This window comes from Microcaecilia unicolor, chromosome 14, assembly GCF_901765095.1.
Source record: "Microcaecilia unicolor chromosome 14, aMicUni1.1, whole genome shotgun sequence".
NCBI classification, from domain to species: domain Eukaryota; kingdom Metazoa; phylum Chordata; class Amphibia; order Gymnophiona; family Siphonopidae; genus Microcaecilia; species Microcaecilia unicolor.
In genome coordinates this window covers 5,226,813-5,249,440 of record NC_044044.1, presented here as the reverse complement: position 1 = coordinate 5,249,440, position 22,628 = coordinate 5,226,813, and the positions used below count along the sequence as shown (strand labels likewise).

Genomic DNA, 22,628 nt, shown 5'->3' with positions numbered 1-22,628 from the left:
TGTGGCCTTCAGCAACCCTCCATTGCCCCAGGTACAAAAACTTAGATCGTGAGCTCTCTAGGGAATGAAAAAGTACCTGCATATAATGTGTACAGTTAGTAGTATAAATTGTAGTCTAGTATGTATCTCTAAGTGCTGTGGATATGTACATAAATTACAGGCTTGCTTATGTGCACACTCACTCATATATTTATAGGATAGTGCAGATATGTGAAACTCTTGACCAATGATGGGCACTGTTCCCTCTAAGCTGGATGGGAGTCCACCTACAGTCCTGCCAGCAGGGGATGCTATTTCACTATCATATTTTCAATAGTGGGACAGGCAAGCTGTGCAGCATTTCAAGGAACATTCCTGGCCCCAGCCAATGAAAACAAAATATTAAAGGACCAGCCCCTACTGGCAACAATGCAGTTGAAGGATTCCCACTCAGCTTAGAGGGAACAGTGATTATGGGCTGCACTAAAATATTCATTCTCCCTGTTCTCCCCATTACAATTACTTAGGATTCAAATTTATATCCCGCTTTATATAAAGTTCTTATTGCTTGTTGATTATATTAATATAGCTATCAATAATGCTAAAAACCCGAGAGCATTTGTGACACAGCAAAATATAAAGAAGTAATCTGAAGAAAGCGAGAGTGAAACAGCATTTGTACTGATTATTTTATTAGAAGATTCAAACTGGCCAAAAACAAACCAAATATTCAATGCTGGCCCAAAATCCATAGATAGGGACCTTATTCGAATATAGGTCCAAGAGTTATTCACCATAGGTGAGTTTGTGTATTAGTAAATCCAAGTTATGTGTTTTTTGATTTTATTTTCCCAACATTTAGCTCTTCAGTCTCCAATCCCAGAGAGGTGGAGGGGGCATTTCCTTGCACATTCCACTTGAACTCTGTGTTTCTTTACCTGCTGTCATCAGAGAATCTGAAGGTAACTGTATATCAAGCATGTATGTTACTGGACCTGGTTACTGGTGTAAATACATTCCATTGAAGGGTACAGTGAGCTCACTTGTATCTGGATCAAATCTCACTGCTGCTTCTTGTGATCTTGAGCTGGTCACTTAACTCTACGTTGCCTCGGGTGCAAACGTAGATTGTGATCCTTTCAGGGACAAGGAAATCCCTACTGTACCTGAATGTAACTCACTTTGAGCTACTCCTGACAAGGTGTGAATAAATATTAGACCTTGGTACCAACAAATATAAGATCCCATATTATTCAAAGTTTATGTTCCGCAGGGCAGAGTGGCAATGAAAACTGGTGTTCACTGTGTGTATGGATGTTCATACTTGTGTACAATTAACCCTTTAGATGCAGTTCTCGTACTGCAGACTTGCTTTCTTTAATAATAAAAAATTATGTTTTATTTGGTATGTTCATTGTCTCAAAAGTAACGGGTTGTGTATACTACAGTTAATCCATGTTGACTATTGGCATCAGCATTTCTATGTACAGGCTTTCAGGACCCACGTCGTTACTTTTTGTCTGCGATAATAGTTTATTTTAACTCACTTGTTAAGTTTTCCCCTTTCACTTCTTAGTCCTTGAACACAGGCACACTAGTAAATAGGATCCAGCCCTGTGGTGCCAGGTGACCTGTTATAGAATGGACAGAGGATCGTGGGGAAAACAGCTCTTACCTGCTTCACATAAGACACAGTTCTAGCTGGTTCTGGTCTCGCTTTCTTCCTCCCTGGCTCCTACCTACATTCTGGAGCCATTCCCAGGGACATGCTCTGGCTTCTGGATCATGGAAGTTTGCATCAGATCCTGCAGAGAATTCCGATCCAGGTTTTGGGAGTGTGGTCAGACTGTACCAGTTTGTAGTCTTTTTCTTCCATATCTGTTGTTGTTCCATGCCTCTTCGTCTCCCATTCAGGATCCATCAGTAGGGGCAGCTGCTGGAGAATCTTCCTGTCCTTCACTTCTGTATCTGGGCCACTTCTCCTCTCTGAGGAGAGGCTGGAGATTCTTTCTGTTCTCAGCCCCTCCTGATTTGCATCAAACTCATGTTTCAGATTATGCGGTCCCATTTATGTGCTAAACCTGGCCGTGCTGACTCTGCCCCTGGAATGCCCCCGAGATAGCCAATTTTGTGCTCAGTGCTAATCTCGATATTCAGGGGCATGTAGCCGGTTAAGTGCCATATTAGCAGCAAGCCCTGACCAAGCAATTTAACCAGTCTGCGGCCAGTTATATTTTTTTGAATATTAGGCAATCAGCTGTTGAAAATGTTACAATTTCCTTTCTCCTGTTCAATTAATAATAAGTCCCATCAACCAATGCAGTGCAAAAGGGATACTGAAACAGTCTGAAAGTGGGGTGGGGGGGAACTGAAACTACAACTCTAGCAATGTCTGTGTGTCCGTCGGCCTTGCTCACAACGTGCTATGCTTCTTAACTCATGCACACGTTTTACCAGAGATAATACCAAACGTCAATAGCAATAATTTATTTATTTGTAGCATTTGTATCCCACATTTTCCCACCGATTTGCAGGCTCAATGTGGCTTACATTTGCCGTAATGGCGGTTGCCATTTCCAGGTAACAGAATTACAAAAGGCATTGCATTGAGGTGCATGAATACGTTATGGTATTGCATATTAGTTCCTGAGTGATAGATTGGATTGTAACATACATTAGGTCATCGACTATAGAGAGACCATAATCGACATAAGGGTTAAAGTGGTAGTGCTTGATCAAAAGAGGTTATTCAGAGTTCGGTTTTTCTAGATCATGTGCAGTCTTATTATTTAGTATCGAGGATGGATGTTATTGGTTCATTGGATGTTTTAGGTTCTTATAAATCCCATATGCAAACTACCTCCCATGCATAAGATGTTTACCATAGACCTCAGCGATGTCACTTACTGAACTTAGATTTTTCAATCAGTAAGATTTGTACACCCACCTCATCGGTCTAACGGTAGAACCATTTTCAACTTTCATATTAAGTTCTTCAAAGAGATTTTCAACTACTTTTATGAATATAGATAAATGTATTGTGTCCAATTCTGGTCGCCGCATCTCAAGAAAGATATAGTAGAATTGGAAAAGGTGCAGCGAAGGGCGACTAAAAAGATAGCGGGGATGGGACGACTTCCCTATGAAGAAAGATTAAGGAGGCTAGGGCTATTCAGCTTGGAGAAGAGACAGCTGAGGGGAGACATGATAGAGATATATAAAATAATGAGTGGAGTGGAACAGGTGGATGTGAAGCGTCTGTTCACACTTTCCAAAAATACTAGGACTAGGGGGCATGCGATTAAACTACAGTGTAGTAAATTTAAAACAAATCGGAGAAAATTTTTCTTCACCCAACGTGTAATTAAACTCTGGAATTCATTGCCGGAAAATGTGGTGAAGGCGGTTAGCTTAGCAGAGTTTAAAAAGGGGTTGGACGGTTTCCTAAAGGACAAGTCCATAAACCGCTACTAAACGGACTTGGAAAAATCCAAAATTCCAGGAATAATATGTATAGAATGTTTGTACGCTTGGGAAGCTTGCCAGGTGCCCTTGGCCTGGATTGGCCGCTGTCGTGGACAAGATGCTGGGCTCGATGGACCCTTGGTCTTTTCCCAGTATGGCATTACTTATGTACTCTTTTGCACTTCAATAAGATGGTTAAAATATTTCTACCAGTAGACCAATGAGGAGGTGGGTGTGTAAATCTTACAGACTGAAAAGTCTAAGTTCAGTAAGTGACACCGCTGAGGCCTATGGTAAACTTCATATGTATGGGAGGTAGTTTGCATATGGTACTTTTTACCAGATTCATTATCTACATGTGTTGGGGGAAAGAAAAGTGTCTGAAGAACAAACCCCGACTCTTGGGCCGATGCTCAGAACCTAATGTTGGTGCTAGAGCCAATTAGCGCTGGACTAGCACCAGAGTTAATCTGCACGGGATGTTCAGAGAGATCTAGCACAGGAAAAAACATATCTGCCAAAGATTAGCACAAATAGTATTTAAATGAAGTCAAACAAATGTTAATGAGGTAATTTCCTTTTTCCTCCCCATGCTCAGAGAACAGTGCACAAAACAAAGCTGCACTTACCGCTGGAAACCTAACGCCAGCTCGGAGCTGGCATTGGGATGTTTGAACAGAGGATTTCCCATGATTTTCTCCTTAAAATCTGCTAGTTTTGAGTTTGGAAGCAGAAGGAATGCCCTTGTAATCTTCTTAGTGCTGTGAGTGAGAAACACATGTGCGTGAGTCTGAGCAAAGCCAAAAATGAAAGCACACTCTGGCACCTGTTTTCTGCACTTAAATATAAGCCTTCCAATTAAAAAAAAAATGGAAAGGCTTATATTTAAAGGCACAGAGGAACGGCCCAATGTATGCTTCACTTCTGGGTTTACCTGGACATGCACACGAGCCGCGCTTACCGTGAACCCCTTGTGCACACACATGTACCAGACATGTTCCTCCCCCTTATTTTCAGTCTCTCAGTGTGGACACTATTTGTATGTAGTTAGTGTTGAGCATTGGGGAGCTATTTTTCTGCACTGCTCCTGTACTATTCCTAGGCACTGTTCACTATAGTGTCGGAGTTCTGAACATCAACCTGTCTGTTAATCTGTTTCAGACCAGATGTTCTCAATATCCTCATCTTCCTGTTTCTGGTATTATTTCTTTTCCTTACCATCACCCCTTATTCTCTGATCACTTGGCAGTTGCTGTGGTTAGTGAATATCCTGTGAAGAAACAGCTTAATGTTAAACCAAGGGAAATCCTTGACCTTTTTTTTCCCCTTTTCTCACTTCTTTTACACTTCTTACAGTTGAGTCAGGCACTGGGTGTGTTTCCCCCTCCACCCGACTGGCTCCAAATTTTGAAATAAATAAAACAGATTTCTGCCATTAACTCCCAGACTGACCACATAAGCTAGTGCATAGGCTCGGGAGCCAAGAGGTGATCATGCATAGGGTCCAGAATTGGGGGAGACAGAGAGAGAAATTATTTCAACACAACCACTTTGCAAGGACAGTATTGGCAGGCACTAGGAATTCACTTAGGGTGGAAACAGTTGGGGGACTGCGGCAATGGTATGTTTTTCTTTTTGTCAGGCCACTGCTGCAGCTGCTACCCTCCCTCCTTCAGGACTTAAGCAGAAAGTGGATTTAGCTCTGGTGCAGGACCTTGAAGCACAGGTCCTCACTCAAACACTGGCATGTCCTTCCACACCCCCTCCAAGATAAAGGCCTGCATCAGCAGGGGATGAGACAGCAGTGTTTGAGTGAGCACTTATGGTTCAAACCCTCAGCCAGTGCTGAATCTGTTTTCATCTTCAGTTGTAGAAGAGGGAGAGCAACAACAGTTCTAGTAAGAGGTAGAGAAAAGGGGTAGATGCTAGGTATAGGAAAGAAGAGAATAAAGTAAAAGACAGACGGAAAGCACTTTGTAGTTTAGTGTGTAACCCTTTAAAGGGCCACCACTTTTAAAAGAGTCATCTTCATTGCACTCTGTAGTTTCTAATCCTACGATGACAATCAACGATGGCCAGCGTTTTGCAAGGCTGTTTCAGGATGTTGCCATCTGGGATTCTCTAAAGCGCACTCATACTGCTTTCTACAAGGCTCTCACGCTTTAGAGGATCCCAGATGGCAACATCCTGAAGCAGCTTTGCGAAACGCTGGCCATTGTCGATTATTGTTGTGGGATTAGACTACAGAGTGCGATGAAGACGACTCTTTAAAAGTAGTGGCCCTTTAAAGGGTTAAATACTATTCTACTAAGATAAGCATACTATACTACTAAATGAATTGTCTACTAAATATTGAATGAACATTAAAGATGGGGACTATGGAACGTTTTTTACGCCAGTGACGAACGTTTCAGCTCCGAAGGGAGTATACTACCTGGAGCTCATTTGAGCCTTTTTCCTTCCATTTTTTGACCATCTCATGATTAGGTTGTTACCTCAAAAACATTTTAAGGGAATATATTGGTTTTTGCATGTGATAATGTTGCCATTAGCACATGGCTATTTTTTTTTTTTAAATCGACATGGGAGCACTTACCATCAACTATTTTAAAAGCAGTTAACGCTCCTGCATCATCCATGGGCTAAACAAGTTAGAATATGGTAATGCAGCTGCACTAACTGGTTAGCTCAGGAACACACACTCTGCCTCTGACATGCCTCCAGAACAAAATGTAGCACGTCCCACGATACTCCATTGTTGGTTGCTTTAGGCATATGTTAGTACCTAAAGCGGTTTAGTAAAAGAGCACCTATGAGAGCGAGGAACAACAGAGGAGGAAGGAGCAGAGGGACAGGAGGAGAAAATAGAACATGGAGTCTGCAGAAGCCTGTTGACAAACTGAGGTTCAACCAAAGACAAGGTTGAAAAGCCAGACTTTATCTGCTTTTTTCTGAATGTGAAGCTGGAGGGTTCAGTACAGATACGGAGTGCCAGTGAGTTGCAAAGGTGGGACCACAATTATCTTGGATGCCTTTCTCCCTCCCCCCCCTCCACACACACAGTCCCCACAAATACTTACTGCGATGATGTATAACTCAGTCCATCGTTTGCTGGCGTTGAGAACCCCGGTGTGCTCTTTCAGATGTGGCAACTGCAATATAAGATATAGACAGAAAATGTCACTATTCTATTAAGTACTCTTCTTAAGAATTCATTCCTTCTTTATGTAAATCATATGATTGGTTTCCTTTCATTGTATCTGATTTTGCAAATTGTTTCTTTGGAGGATTGCCTCTGAAAAAGGACTCAAATCAGCAAGATGGAAAAAGCGCAACAAAACTGTAGTGAAGAAAACTGCTCCAATGAAAACTGTTGGATTTGTGAGAGGAAGAAAAGAAAATGAAGAAGCAGACACGGTGGAAGATGAACTTACAAGTTCAAGTAAAAGAATGCCCGACAGCTATGCTTCACCCAGCTGGGCTGCTTCAGGGATAATAAAATACTAACAAACATATAAAAGCATAAGTTAAACCAAATTGCAAACCAAATTTATCAATAAATGTAAATAAATAATTGAAATCATATCAACAAAATCAAAGTTAAATGAATACGTAAACTGGTCAATAAATACACGCCAACATAAATATTACAAATACATTTAAAAAAGTGCCTGGTTTTAACTTTGATTTTGTATTCATTTAACTTTGATTTTACGTTGATATGGTTTCAATTATTTATTTATATTTATTGATACCTTTGGTTTGCCTTATATTTTTATATGTTTATTACTATTATATCGCCCCTGAAGCAGCTCTGCTGGGTGAAACATGGCAGCATTGGGTGTCCTTTTACCCGCTGTCTACAATAAATACTCGTAAGTTTATCTTCTGCTGTTTCTGCTTCTTCATCTTCCATTCTACTGGAACTAGTGGACTGCTTGCCCATCTGTTTTTTTAGGACCATCCTTTTTTTTGTGAGAGGAAGGTCTGGACAGGAACTGGTGAGACTGCAACACCAACAGATCCTCTACAGTGACCCGGCTCACCTCATCCTTCTCTTGCACACAATCTACTTTAACGTTCTTGCAAAGCCCTCAAAAGATGACTAACACAATGGATGTTGGCAGGGCCAGCTCAACCACTAGGCAAAACTAGATGGTTGCCTAGGGCAGCAGCTTTGAAGGGGCAGTAAAGAGTAGCTGTGATCAGAGTAAAGCAACCATTCTGACAATCACACAACCTTAAAAGATCAGCCTATCCCTTTATGCACAAGGAGTGTGGGAATTTCCAGATGCCCAGGTAAATAGCCTTTTGGAAATTGCCCTCATTAGGAACATTCTATATAACATTTAATAATCAAAGGTTTGACATCTAAGCTTGCATTTTTGCAGGATTGTTCTAGAAGGTGTGGCGTTGACGTGATCAATATTGTTGAGTTTATCAAAATCTTAGAGGGGTGCCTAGGGCCTTGAAGTTAATTGGGGCGGGAGGGGGGGGAGGAGAAGGTGGCATAGGTTGTAGATTCACCTACAGCCACTAATGTATTTGCACTGGCCCTGGATTTTGGTAGATAAGGTGCACCAAGTACCTCCTTCACACCTTTCCATGTACCCCTTCCTTCTGAGCTGTTACAACAATCTCCCTCCCTTAACCACTAAGGTTCCATTGGGAACCATATTTACTAGGGGGTCTGTCACAAAACATCTAGCCACTCGCCTGAGGCCAACTAAGAGGGTCTATCCCCAGCACAGCCAACCATTTACCACATGGGCATTTCAGGGGGGTTCCTGCACTAAATAGAAAATAAATTTGTAGCACCGGAAATGATGCATATTGGGGGTGGGAAGTACCACTGGGCTACTGCGGTAGCCCAGCAGTAGTAGTTCCTGTTTGGCACACAGTAAGCCCATGGTGGGCTTACCACTGCTTAGTAAAAGGGCTCCTAGGATAACTTCCACATGAAGACATTCAGATAATTTTTCTGGATATTGTTATGTAGATTTTTAGCCAGCCAACGCAGATAAGTTGAACTGCTGAACATATGGTCCTATACAAACAGATTAATTATTGATATAGGGGTCGATATTCAGTCCATAGCAATAAGCAGCTTGTAAGATGCTCGCAGTGTCAGGCTGAGTTAAGACAGGATGTTTAATGTCCGAGAATTTACGGGCTTCAGTACTAAATATTCAGGTTAGGGTGGCAACCTGGAAGCTATCCACATATCGGCCGATATTCAGACCAGTGCCCAGTTAACTTGCAGGCTTATTTTCGAAAGTGATCGCCAGCCATTTCCCGACATAAATTGGGAGATGGCTGGCGATCTCTCAAAAGCGGCCAAATCGGTATAATCGAAAGCAGCTTTTTGACAGCATCGCCGCTTTCCCATCACCTCGCCGGCAAATGTTCAAGGGGGCGTGTTGGCGGCATAACGAAGGCGGGGCGTGGCTACCAGATAGCCAGCTTTCGTGGATAATGTAAAAAAAAAAGCGGCAATAAGCAGTATTTCGCCGGGTTTACTTGGTCCTTTAATTTTCATGACCAAGCCTCAAAAAGGTGCCCCAACTGACCATATGACCACCGGAAGGAATCAGGGATGACCTCCCCGTACTCCCCCAGTGGTCACCAACCCCCTCCCACCCTAAAAAACACAATTATAAACATTTTGCCAGCCTCTATGCCAACCTCAAATGCCGTACCCACCTCCATGACAGCAGAATGTGTTCTATCCTCTGACAGCCTTTCTCTGGTTGTGATGTGGCTCTCGGGTGAGTGTGACACCATTTCTGTTAGGTGCACTGCAGAGTCACATCAGCAATGCATTGTGGTGGGTGTAGGGTAGTGGGCTCTACTCCCATGGTGCTTCCCCCCCCCCCCCCCCCCCCCCGCTAACTGGGTCAGAGTATGCCCTGTTTTGATTCTGGTAGTCCATGAGGTAGTGGCCATTTTTGTAAGCCAGTTTTAGATCCCTTTCATGTGTTAACCACGTTAGAGAACTTAGTTATTACCTTGAATGTGGCTGAAAGTGGGCATTGTACACCATTCTGCCAGCTCTGACCTACTGCTAATCTCAGTACCAGGGAGACTCTGTCAGTGGGGCACAACCTCTGATCTGCGGTTAACTGTGAGTAAACGTGCTTATTCAAATAAAGGACTTTTTCAAAGAGATTACTTAACTGGTTAGCATACTGAATATTGTTGTTAACTGGTTAAGTGCTGGCTCTACCCCTAACCACCCCAACTCTACCTGGTTATTGCTTTGGCAGTGGCAGGGAATATTGAGCAGCACTATCCCGTTAAGTGCTGATCATGATCCGGGAATGGCCAGCATAGCTTTTTTAACTGGGCAGGAGCCTCTGCTGCCTGGTTAAACCTTTTTGAATATCGGGCCCATAAAGTTAGAACTGCTATCTATCCAGCTCATTTTCGAAAGAGAAGGGTGCCCATCTTTCGACACAAATAGGGAGATGGGCGCCCTGCTTGCAAGGCCGCCCAAATTGGCATAATCGAAAGCAGATTTTTTGACACCCTCGACAGCTTTCCATCACGGGGACGACTAAAGTTAACAGGGGCGTGTCAGCAGGGTAGCGAAGGCAGGACTGGGGCATGATTAGGAGATGGGCGTCCTCAGCTGATAATGCATGGGTAAGGCATTGTGGGGCACTTTCACTAGTTTTCTATACATTACATCACAGGACCCTGTGTTAGGTAGGTGCTTAAATTAAGCTGTTAAGGGAAAGTATGTGCATATTTTCCTTTATAAAATAATACTTACCCCTCCGAAGGGACACCACCTTGTAGTGGTGGAGGGTCTTCTGTGTTTCAATGACTCAGAGGGCTATGCTGAAGGGGTACCCATATCAGACAGGCCTTTGAGGAGAAACCAGACAAAGAGTGTCCCAAACTGGGAGAGTGGTAAGATGGCAACCTGAAGTTCATATGCCCAACGGCCCAGCTGCCCTCTGAAGTTTTGTCTTCTTTACATAAATTTCCTCTCTGCAATTGCAGTTACCTTAACTGAGAGGAAGGGGACAACTGGTGGTCAGCCGCCGATGGCCAGCATTTTGTCCCCTGAGCAGCAAGTGTGGGACCGCTGCGCGATGAACTGCCCCACAGATGAAAGGGTTGGCGAGTCCTTTGATTAGCGCCGGCGAAGGAGCGTCGATGCTCTTGGACCTGGAAAAAACAACTCCATCGCTCCTAAATTATTCAACCACCATGTCCAAAGGAGTGGAGGAGTGAATTAGAGGCATATGTTGAAACGGAGGACGTTTACAGCAGAACCCGAATCGGCGGAACCACTCCTAAACACCTAAGAGAAATCAACTTGGAGTTTTTGGCTCCCGTGGAGGTTACATTGAATACCATCTGGAAGGCGCTTCGGGACCTAACGGTGGCAGTAAATAATTTTGTTTCAGATATAATTTTACTAGAGAGTTAAATGGACAATTTAACTGAACCCTTTGAGAGTGAAAAATTGATATAACAAATGATTCTACATGAGCAAGAAATGGTTATGATTTTGAAAATGATAATAGACCAGAAACTTTGAATAATAAAATGAATATTATTATAGATGATTAATATCGAGATTATTGTTATTCCCAGAGTTCTGGGTATGACTCCTAAAGTTTTCCTCAGAAATATTTCCTCAATTATTACTTTAAAAGGAGTGAAGCCTGTGAAAACTGGGATTACTTTAATCAGTGGGATTTGAATTAGAGGCTTAAGTATATGTATTGTTAAATAACTTCTGGTTTTTAAAAGAGAAAGAATGTAATCAGATGTATTATTTCTAACTAATATTGGACAATAAGTATGTTTTCAATGAAATGATTTGACTATACACCGTATTGGCCTTGAAGAAGCCAACCAGATGATCAATGTGGAATAATGAATTAGACGAGTAATAACTGGGGATAATCAGGTTAATACCACGTTATTTTTTCTGTTTACTGTTTAATTGATCTCCTTGTCTTGTTTCACTCTCCCTATTTAGTGGTCTAAGGAAGAGAATAGAATTACCTGACTGAAATAATTCCTATATATTACTTTCTCTGTATTTTCGGCTAGTTGTTTTATCGCTTGTAAAAATGTAAATGGTTATAAATAAAAAATTAAAATAAAATAATACTTAATCTCAGACACAAAGAAAAATGTAGAAAGCAACCCTGCTCCTTGCTTCTAGATTTTTGTGTATACTTTATAAAATGGAAAATATGTACCAAAATTGCAAAGTCCTACTTCTGAAATACACAAAAGTACATGTGAAAATTCTTTTCAATCATAGTTTTATACACACAGATCCTGAAGTAATTTTATAAAGGTCTATTTCTGCATGTAAAGTCCTTCATTATATACAGAAATTATTTATAAATTTCTGTAATGAACAGTAAAACAAGAAAGAAAATGACAAATTCAAAATTGTTGGTATACCCTGTAGGAGGATCCTGTGCAGCCAGTCATATTTCGGTTCTGGGATGATGTAAGGTGTCCTTGCTAATCATCTTACAATTACCACGACAGAGACCCATTTCTGAGAAGAGCGAAGAGAGGATCCTTGGTCTGGCCTTTCCTGAGGTCACACATCTGAGAAGATATACAGGAACTTGCCTGATGGTAACACATTTTTTCATGTCTGTCCAAAATGATATTCAGTAGCACCCAGACTGCCAGAGAAAGGCCTTGCACCTGACTTTTATTTCATCTCAAGATGTTGGATGCTTCTCTCACCCTCTTGCACCAATGTAATTACTCTCTAGCCATAAAACATGAAGCGGGAGCCCTGGTGCAAAGGCAGTGTCGAGCTGTCTTACAATACAGTGCTCCAAAAGTTCCAGAGTTAAGGTACGCACAGCCTAGAGATGAGTCATTATTTGTTAACGGGTTCCTGTGAGGGAAAGAAAAAGACATGCATCTCTAGAGAACGTGAAAACAGAGAATGTGCCCTCTGTGCCAAGAGGCTTTGACTATCTGAACTTTGCTAGAATGACTTGTAAAGAGGTGTGGTAGCTGTGTTAGTCCACTTTTAAAGGTAATAAATAGAAAAAAAAATCAAAACATAAAAAAGTAAATATGATGATACCTAACAATACATTTTTGATTAGTTTTTGAAGGTAACCTTTCATCTTCAGATTGAAATTAAGCAAATGTTGACAAATATCAGAATATATAAGTGAAACACAAAAGCGTTCTAATGACAGTCTGACAGGAAGAGGAAGGGGTGGGTTAGATGAGAAACAGGGAGAGCTGGGTGGGTGAAAGACAGGGAGAGATGGGTGGCAAAGCAGTATAATTTTATGGCTTATAGTGGGATAGAAAGCCCAGATCTTTGTTAAATCCTGTCTGGTGGATATCAAAATATTTCATCATTTTGACTTAAAAGGTCTTACGTTCCTGGATTATCTTAAAATTTCCTTTTAGCATTCTTACCATAAGGTCATTGATGTAGTGTTCTGGTTTGTAAAGTGCTGTCCCACAGAGGTGGCATCCTGGTTATCATTGGAATGTTTAATATTGTATCTATATAAACTGGGCCTCGTCTTTAGCATCTGGCTTGTTTCTCCAATATAGCATCCTTCATCACACTTTTTATTTTGAATGATATTAGGCACATTTGAGGATGAGTATGTGAATGATCTCTTTATGCTGATTTTTTTTTCCCATGTGAGTGACTGTGGGATCCTGTGAGGTGCACTGGCACAGTTTGCAGCTAGGTATATTACAGAGGTTTTGAAGTTTGCTTTTCACTTATTTCTGTTTCAAATTAGGTGGCTACAACCCCAAACTAATCTCCAAGAATATTGCTTCTTCCCTTAAAATAGCTAGAGAAAACCTACTGCAGTACAAAGAGAAAAAGGCCAGAGAGAGAGAGTTACCCTTGTAGTGACATAAAATCCAAAGCTAGAGAAATTGAGAAGAATCATTAAAAAAAAGTTACAGCTACAACTCCAGGCGGATGAATTACTACAAGAGATATTTCCAAGCACCACCAGTGCTGGCCTTCCGACATCCACCTAATTTGAAACAGAGAGGGGACCTTAAAATAGGCTTTTTATTGATTTTTGTGTTTAGGTAGAAATTTGGAGGCCAGGAAATAATTTTACTATATTTTTGGTACTGTAACTGCCAATGCAAAATATCTGTATAAATAAATATAAAGAAAAAATAAAATTGAGCTGTTAGGTCAGAAACTTAGCCATGATGAAAATTGACCCTTTAAAAAAAACACAGACTCCAGAAGAAATTGGAGTGTCATGGGATAGGAGGTAGTGTTCTACTGTGGATTAAAAACTGGTTAAAAGATAGAAAATAGAGAGTAGGGTTAAATGGTCAGAATTCTCAATGGAGAAGGGTAGTTAGTGGGGTTCCCCAGGGGTCTGTGCTGAGACTGCGCTCCTCGCGGGAGGACTGAGAAAAATTACAAGAGGACCTTACAAGACTGGGAGACTGTGCGTCTAAATGGCAGATGACGTTTAATGTGAGCAAGTGCAAAGTGATGCATGTGGGAAAGAGGAACCTTAATTATAGCTATGTCATGCAAGGTTCCACTTTAGGAGTTACGGACCAAGAAAGGGATCTAGGTGTCGTCGTTGATGATACGTTGAAACCTTCTGCTCAGTGTGCTGCTGCGGCTAAGAAAGCAAATAGAATGTTAGGTATTATTAGGAAAGGAATGGAAAACAAAAATGAGGATGTTATAATGCCTTTGTATCGCTCCATGGTGCGACCGCATCTCGAATATTGTGTTCAATTCTGGTCGCCACATCTCAAAAAACATATAGTGGAATTAGAAAAGGTGCAGAGAAGGGCAACGAAAATGATAAAGGGAATGGGACAACTTCCCTATGAGGAAAGGCTAAAGCGGCTAGGGCTCTTCAGCTTGGAGAAAAGGCAGCTGAGGGGAGATATGATAGAGGTCTATAAAATAATGAGTGGAGTTGAATGGGTAGATGTGAAGCATCAGTTTACGCTTTCCAAAAATACTAGGACTAGGGGGCATGCGATGAAGCTACAATGTAGTAAATTTAAAACGAATCAGATAAAAGTTTTCTTCACTCAGCATGTAATTAAACCCTGGAATTTGTTGCCAGAGAATGTGGTAAAGGTGGTTAGCTTAGAGGAGTTTTTAAAAAGTTTGGACGGCTTCCTAAAGGAAAAGTCCATAGACCATTATTAAACGGACTTGGGGAAAATCCACTATTTCTAGGATAAGCAGTATAAAATGTTTTGTACTTTTCTGGGATCTTGTCAGGTATTTGTGACCTGGATTGGCCACTGTTGGAAACAGGATGCTGGGCTTGATGGACCTTTGGTCTTTCCCAGTATGGCAATACTTATGTACCTGCACGTTAGCCCTCCCGCACTTATGTAAAAGTTCCCTTAGGTCCCTATAGTCTTATTTTACAGTACTATCTGCACTGGTTTTTACTGAGTTTATTAAGGATTTTGCTTTCTGCTCACTGTTCCATGTTTATGATGATCTGCTAAGTGTGGTGATGTGGAGGAACATTTTCGATATGATGACTAAATTCAACTTTGGACAATTTGCTGAAAACATCTCTTTTTTTTTCTTTGAAAATGACCATTTCTTAGATGATGTTGTGCTTAGTATGTCTACTTTTTTGGGCCATTTTCCCTCAATGCAGGAGGATGAACAGTGGAGTGCCTTAGGGATTGGTACTGGGACCGGTGCTATTTAACATATTTATAAATGATATGGAAATCAGAATGATGAGTGAGGTGATTAAAGGGGTCTTTTACTAAAGCTTAGCTCGCTTTACCTGCAGCAGAGCCCATTTTATTCCTATGGGCTCTGTTGCAGATAACTCAGGCTAAGCTTTAGTAAAAGATCCCCTAAATTTGCAGATGATACAAAACTATTCAAGGTTGTTAAAACATATGCGGACTGTGAAATATTGCAGGAAGACCTTGGGAAATTGAAAGACTTAGCAACCAAATGGCAGATGAAATTTAATGTGGACAAATGCAAGGTGATGCACATTGGAAAGAATAATCCAAATCATAGTTACCTGATGCTAGGGTTCACCTTGGGGTCAGCACCCAAGAAAAAGATCTAGGTGTCATTATAGATAATACACTGAAATGTTCTGCTCAGCAGGGTGTGGCGGTGGCCAAAAAAGCAAACAGGATGCTAGAAATTATTAGGAAACAGATGGTGAACAAGACTGAAAATACTATAATGCCTCTGTATCGCTCCATGGTGTGACTCCACCTTGAGTATTGCGTTCAGTTGTGGTCGACGTATCTCAAAAAAGATATAGCAGAATTAGAAAAGATTCAAAGAAGAGCAACCAAAATTATAAAGGGGATGGAACTCCTCTTGTCTAAAGAACAGCTAAAGAGGTTAGGGCTTTTCAGCTTGAAAAAGAGATGGATGAGGGGAGATATGATTGAGGTCTACAAAATCCTGAGTGGTGTAGAACGAGTAGAAGCAAATTGATTTTTTACTCACTCCAAAAGTACAAAGACTAGGGGATACTCAGGGAGGTTACATGGAAATGCTTTTAAAACAAATAGGATAAAGTAGGATGAAATATTATTTCACAGCGGTTAGCGTATCTGGGTTTTAAAAAGGTTTGGACAATTCCTGGAGGAGACAGACATGGGGAGGCAGTTGCTTCCCCCAGGATTGGTAGCATGGAATGTTGCTAATAACCGAGTTTCTGCCAGGTACTTGTGACCTGGCTTGGCCACTGTTTGGAAACGGGATACTGGGCTATATGGAACGCTAGTCTGATCCAGTATGGCTACTCTTATGTTCTTATGCTCTAACTTTTTATGGTATTACTTTCAGTACTGTAAATAGTGATTTGTTTACAATAGTTATTATTTTGTTTATATCTCAATACTTCTATTTGATAGTTGTTATCTCCTTTTTGCCAGCATGTACCGTTTTAAATATGCAACACTTGAGCGTGAAGATGGGTGGTGGTGTTCTGTATGACTTTATATATTAGGTCTTTATTTTTTCTTTATTATATTGTAACCAGGTACCTCTCTTGTGCAGCCAAGGATAGAACAATCTCCTCCCGGCACAATGAAGAAATAGATGTCCACCAGTAACTTTAATCTTAAGGACTTTCATTCCCTGCGGGTTTCTAGTACACAGTTCCCCCAGCAGCATAGCACATACCAGGATTCAATACAGGCTTACAGGCTCCAGTCTGGGCTCTTTATCCAATGCACAATAAACAGTAATTCAGTTCCCAAGATAAACAGTTCTTTCAGTTCATCATCACAGTTCAGTCACCCCAGCAGCAGTTTCTACCTTCTATCCTCTTTACCTTCAGGAGAGTTCAATATTTGAGGGACTCCTTCTACCCAAGGGTTTTCCCCTGCATCAGCTTCACAGTGAATTCAATACTTTTGGGACTTCTTCTCACCCAAGGAATTTCAGCCTGCTTCAGTACTTTAGGGACCTCCCTGCCCAAGGGTTTTCAGCCTGCAAATACTTTAGGGACCTCCCTGCCCAAGGGTTTTTAGCCTGCAACTGCTTCTCTCTCCTGCTGCTCTCCTGGGACTCCTTCCCACCTGCCTAATCAATCCCTGGCTTCTGCCTTCACAACCAATCATTCTTTACTCATTAGCTTCTTTACACACCCATACCAGCTGAGTTGAGCATGAGCCTAATGAGGAGCTCCTGCACACAGGGTTTCCTAGCTCTCTTTCCCCCTAGGGGCAGCCAATCTACACATCCTGTCAGCTTATTCCCTTGTCTTCCCCTATTGCAGCTAGAAGTCCAGTCCGGGTTCCTCATCTCACCCCCTGGCTCCTTGCCTGCAATGCCTTCTGGGACTTGTAGTTCAGACTGAAACTGCCTTAACCAAACTATCCTGGATGTGACTTTATCACAATATATACATAAATCTATTTTCACTAGTACATTTGTAACTTTGCTTTGTTTTTCAGGTTTTCTACAGACTTATCTTCAACTTACCAGTCTCTTAGGTTATTTATATGATTTCAGTTTCTTTAGAATTTACAAACGTTATGTTCACTTTTATGGTTAATGACGTTTTGTCATAGTATTTTGTTTATTATTATTTGATGCAGCAAAGTATCATCCATTTTCACTATGTATACACAGCACATCACGTTTTGCGTATCTATTTTTAGTCTCATTTCTAGAATTCTTCACTTGCAATATTTGTTTTCTCAGCATTGTGCATTATGATGTTTTTCTCTTCCCTTTTACTTGAATATTATTAATCCTCTTTATTTTAGTTCACATTTTTTTTAATTTAACCATATACGTTACTACAAATAAGCTTTTGGACACTTATGTTATCAGATTCAAATTAGTTTTCTGTTTTTATTTATAGATGTGCATTACGTTTGTACCAGCTTTCGTTTTTACACTTTAGTTTATATGGAGGGGCATAATTGAACGAAAACGCCTATCTCCATGGGCGTTAATCTCCAAGAACGGGTCCGTGAAGGGGCGGACCGAACCGTATTTTGGGAAAAAATAGACGCCCATGTTTTATTCAACGATGTGTGAGCTGGGCGTTTTTTTCAGCGATAATGGAAAATGAAAGCGCCCAGCTCAAAAACGAATACATCCAAGGCATTTGTTCGTGGGAGGGGCCAGGATTCATAGTGCACTGGTCCCCCTCACATGCCAGGACACCAACCGGGCACCCTAGGGGGCACTTTTACAAAAACAAAAAAAAAGGTAAAAGAGCTCCCAGGTGCATAGCACCCTTCCCTTGTGTGTTGAGCCCCCCAAATCCCCCTCAAAACCCACTGCCCACAAGTCTACACCATTACTATAGCCCTAAGGGGTGAAGGGGGGCACCTACATGTGGGTACAGTGGGTTTGGGGGGGTTGGACGACTAATAAGCATTAAGCAGCACAATTGTAACAGGTATGGGGGGATGGGCCTGGGTCCACCTGCCTGAAGTCCACTGCACCCCCTAACAACTCCTCCAGTGACCTGCATACTGCTGCCAGGGAGCTGGGTATGACATTTGAGGGTGAAAATGAAAATGTGTGAAACATCATTTGTTTGTGGTGGGAGGGGGTTAGTGACCACTGGGGGAGTCAGGGGAGGTCATCCCCGATTCCCTCCAGTGGTCATCTGGTCATTTAGGGCACTTTTTGGGGCCTTATTCGTGAAAAAACAGGGTCCAGGAAAAGTGTCCTAAATTCTAGGTAAAAACGCATACTTTTTTCCCATTATCGGTGAAATGCGCCCATCTTTGTTCGGCAGATAACCACGCCCCAGTTCCGCCTTCGCCACACCTCTGACACGCCCCCATAAACTTTGTCCGCATCCGCGACGGAGTGCAGTTGAAAACGCCCAAAAATCGGCTTTCGATTATACCGCTTTATTCGTTTTTGTGAGATAAACGTCCATCTCCCGATTTAGGTCGGAACTTGGGCGTTTTTCTCGTTCGATTATAAGCTGGATGGTCAATAAGGTATGTATGTTTTTCTTTAGTAGTACATGATATGGTTCAATTGTTTTTGTTTATTGCATTTGCCACTAACTCCCCTGTTTACTAAGTCGTGTTAGAGGCTGCCATGTGCAAATGCCAACATAACCCATTCACAGTAGTGTGACATGGAGGGACATTTTTGAAAGAAACATCTAAGTGTGAATATGGACATTTTACAAAGACGTCCAAATTCCGAGGCGGGGAGAAGGTCATTTTTGAAAAAGATGGACGTCCATCTTTTGTATTCAAAAATACCATAGTCATCCTTGGATTTGGATGTTTTGTGATTTGGACATCTTTGATTTTCGGCCATTTTCGAAAACAAAAATGTCCAAGTCTAAAATGTCCAAAGTCAAGCCATTTGGACGTGGGAGGAGCCAGTATTTTTAGTAGACTGGTCCCCCTTACATGCCAGGAGAGCAGTCGGGCACCCTAGGGGGCACTGCAGTGGACTTCATTAAAACGCTCCCAGGTACACAGCTCCCTTACCTTGTGTGCTGAGCCCCACAAAACCCACCACTACCATAGCCCTTACAGGTGAAGGAGGGCACCTATATGTGGGTACAGTGGGTTTCTGTTGGGTTTTTGAGGGCTCACTGTTTCCTCCACAAGTGTAACAGGTAGAGGGGGTGGGTATGGGCCTGGATCCACCTGTCTGCAGTGCACTGCATCTACTACTAAACTACTCCAGGGACCTGCATGCGCTGTAATGGACTTGGGTATGACATCTGAGGCTGGCAAGTAATGTTCTTCATCACAATTTTTGGGGTTGGGAGGGGGTTAGTGACCACTGAGGGAGTAAGGGGAGGTCATCCCCTATTCCCTCCAGTGGTCATCTGATCATTTCGGGCATCTTTTTGTGCCTTATTCGTAATAAAAACAGGTCTAGCTGAAAACGTCCAAGTTTTAGTCCTGGACGTCTTTGCTTTGTTCCATTATGGCTCAAAGATGTCCAAGTCTTAAGAATGCCCAAGTCATGCCTTAAACACACCTCCAATACGCCCCCTTGAGATTTGAACGTCCTTGTGACAAACTTCTGAGAAAGACATGCAAAATGCGGTTTCGATTATACCGATTTGGACGTCTCTGTGAAATGCTGATTTATGTCACTTTTTGGACATTCATCTCTTTCGAAAATGAGCCTGTTAGTAAACAAGGGTGTAAGTTTTTGTTTATTCACGGACCTTATTTTAATACATTTTGTACCGTTTATACTTTGTTTGATTTTGTATTTCCATGATAGTTACTATTTGTGTTGAGTTTTCAATGCTTATTTATTTATTTATTGTTTCATTTTGGTTTTCATTGGTGTACTTTATTTACCAATATGTATTTATCTATTTTTTTTATTTCTATGTAAGATAAGGCTCCAGACGAAGGCACGTCTGCTGAAACACAGCCTTGTTGAGCCTTTTGACAATTGGCTTACATCACTTTTGAAGCAAAAAAGACCTGATTTGTTGGATTAGCTTTGGTTTCTTCTTTTTTGCGTCCTCACCCGATTGTTGGTTTTACATAAATACAGAAATTTTTGGTGGTCAATAACAAAATTATTGCAGGGATATTCTCTACACCACCCTTCTATCTTCTATTTAGCAAGAAAGTTAAAGCTTTTCTTGTTAAGAAATATATACTTAAAGATTTTGACACCATTTTTTACTTATTTAGTGTAATTCCCATATTTATTTATTTGTTATATTTGTATCCCACATTTTCCCACCTATTTGCAGGCTCAATGTGGCTTACATGGTACCGTATCGGCATTCGCCAATTCCGGTTTGAACAAATACAAGGTGATATTATGGTAGAATGAGGTTCATGTATGATATACATGTTGGGGATCTTAGAGAAGAAGAGTTAGGTATGTCCATTACGTGTTTTGGTTTTGTTGTGTTGGAGGTATTCAGTCTTTATGTTGGGTCGGTGGGGTATGCCTTTGTATGACTTCTTGTTGATTGTTATCCTCTTAGAACTTTAAGGTGATAGCGGGATATAAGCCACAATGTTAATATTAATGTTATTCCTTCTAGGGCACACTTGAGTCCTTCACCTGCATTCCTATCATCATGGACATTGCAGTTTCAATAATAAGGGGACTTGTAGTTTTAATCACAGGAGGCATGCAAATCCCATGGGAATCCTGCAGAAGGGGAATATAAGTTCTGCAGGATTCCCATGGGATCTGTATGCCTCCTGTGATTAAAACTACAATATTGATGTCTCATGCCTGATGGTAGAAATATAGGTGGGAGACTCACATAACCCATAAAGAGAATGTTGTTGGCAGTGAAGCATCAATATTGTAGTTTCACTTTTGAGGAGCAGGCAGTTACCCTTATAGTTCTACAAGACTTGCCTATTCCTTGTGATTGAAAAGGTGATATTGATGCCTCATCCCTGATGGTAGGTACATGGATGGAGGACTCTCATGGACTTTAAAGCAGCACTTCCCAAACTGTGGGTTGCAACCTAAGCGGATATAACATAGGCACATCATTATAACATACCTAGGTCGGGTCATGGGTATCACTACAACTGCGCACACAAGGTCTTGGTCAGAAAAAGCTTTAGCAGCACATTTTTAAAGGAAATGCTATAGGCAATGAAGCATCAATACTGTAGTTGAGGAGCAGGCAAATACCCTGGGAATCTGTTCCCTATGATTGAAACGGTGATATATATGCAAGTGGAGGACCCTTTATTGCCTTAGAGGAAGAGATGGCAAATCAAGAAATTTGGGGGCCTTTTTACTAAGGCTTGCTGAAAAATGGCCTGTGGTAGTGTAGACGTGTGTTTTGGGCACATGCAGAATTTTTCAGCGCACCTATCAAAAATGCCTTTTTAAATTTTTGCTGAAAATGGATGTGCACCAAAATGAAAATTGCCACGCGTCCATTTTAGATATGAGACCTTACTGCCAGCCATTGGCCTAGCAGTAAGGTCTAACCAGGCGGTAATGGCCTACGTGCACAAAATGCCAATTACTGCCCGATTACTGCCTGCGTGCCATAAAATACAAATATTTTCCGGCGCGCATAGCAGACACGCATCAAAAATAAAATTACCGCAAGGGAGGTGGTGGAAATTAAAATGGTAACGGAATTCAAACATGCGTGGGATAAGCATAAAGGAATCCTGTGCAGAAGGAATGGATCCTCAGGAGCTTAGTCAAGATCGGGAGGCGGGGCTGGGCAGACTAATACGATCTGTGCCAGAGCCGGTGGTGGGAAGCGGGACTGGTGGTTGGGAGGCAGGGATAGTGCTGGGCAGACTTATACGGTCTGTGCCAGAGCCGGTGGTGGGAGGCGGGGCTGGTGGTTGGGAGGCGGGGATAGTGCTGGGCAGACTTATACGGTCTGTGCCAGAGCCGGTGGTTGGTAGGCGGGGCTGGTGGTTGGGAGGCGGGGATAGTCCTGGGCAGACTTATACGGTCTGTGCCAGAGCCAGTGGTTGGGAGGCGGGGATAGTGCTGGGCAGACTTATACGGTCTGTGCCCTGAAGAGCACAGGTACAAATCAAAGTAGGGTATACACAAAAAGTAGCACATATGAGTTATCTTGTTGGGCAGACTGGATGGACCGGGCAGGTCTTTTTCTGCCGTAATCTACTATGTTATGCAGTAGCCAAGCAGTAAATCAAAATTGTTGCACGTTGGGAGCACAGAGGCACCTATGCGCCTTAGTAAAAGGGCCCCTTGATTAGCTGAATGTCCTCTGATC

At 41.8% G+C, this 22,628-nt stretch overlaps 1 protein-coding gene across 6 annotated transcripts in view; it reads right to left on the bottom strand.

The window, feature by feature from the left end:
- Nucleotides 1-4,127: 4,127 nt before the first annotated feature.
- LOC115457519 (C-type lectin domain family 7 member A-like) overlaps nt 4,128-22,628 on the bottom strand; it is a 31,428-nt gene continuing 12,927 nt past the window's right edge. For 2 of the 6 annotated variants that reach the window (XM_030186972.1, XM_030186975.1), the window contains 3 exons: nt 11,881-12,334; nt 6,525-6,596; nt 4,128-4,714 (listed from right to left, as the gene is read on the bottom strand). In XM_030186972.1, the coding sequence (XP_030042832.1) occupies nt 12,196-12,334 (139 nt within the window). In that variant the 3' untranslated portion in view covers nt 4,128-4,714; nt 6,525-6,596; nt 11,881-12,195. Of the gene's footprint in view, nt 4,715-6,524; nt 6,597-11,784; nt 12,335-21,299; nt 21,379-22,628 lie in introns of those variants that run through there. The other 4 variants (XM_030186973.1, XM_030186977.1, XM_030186974.1 and 1 more) reach the window with 4 other exon arrangements.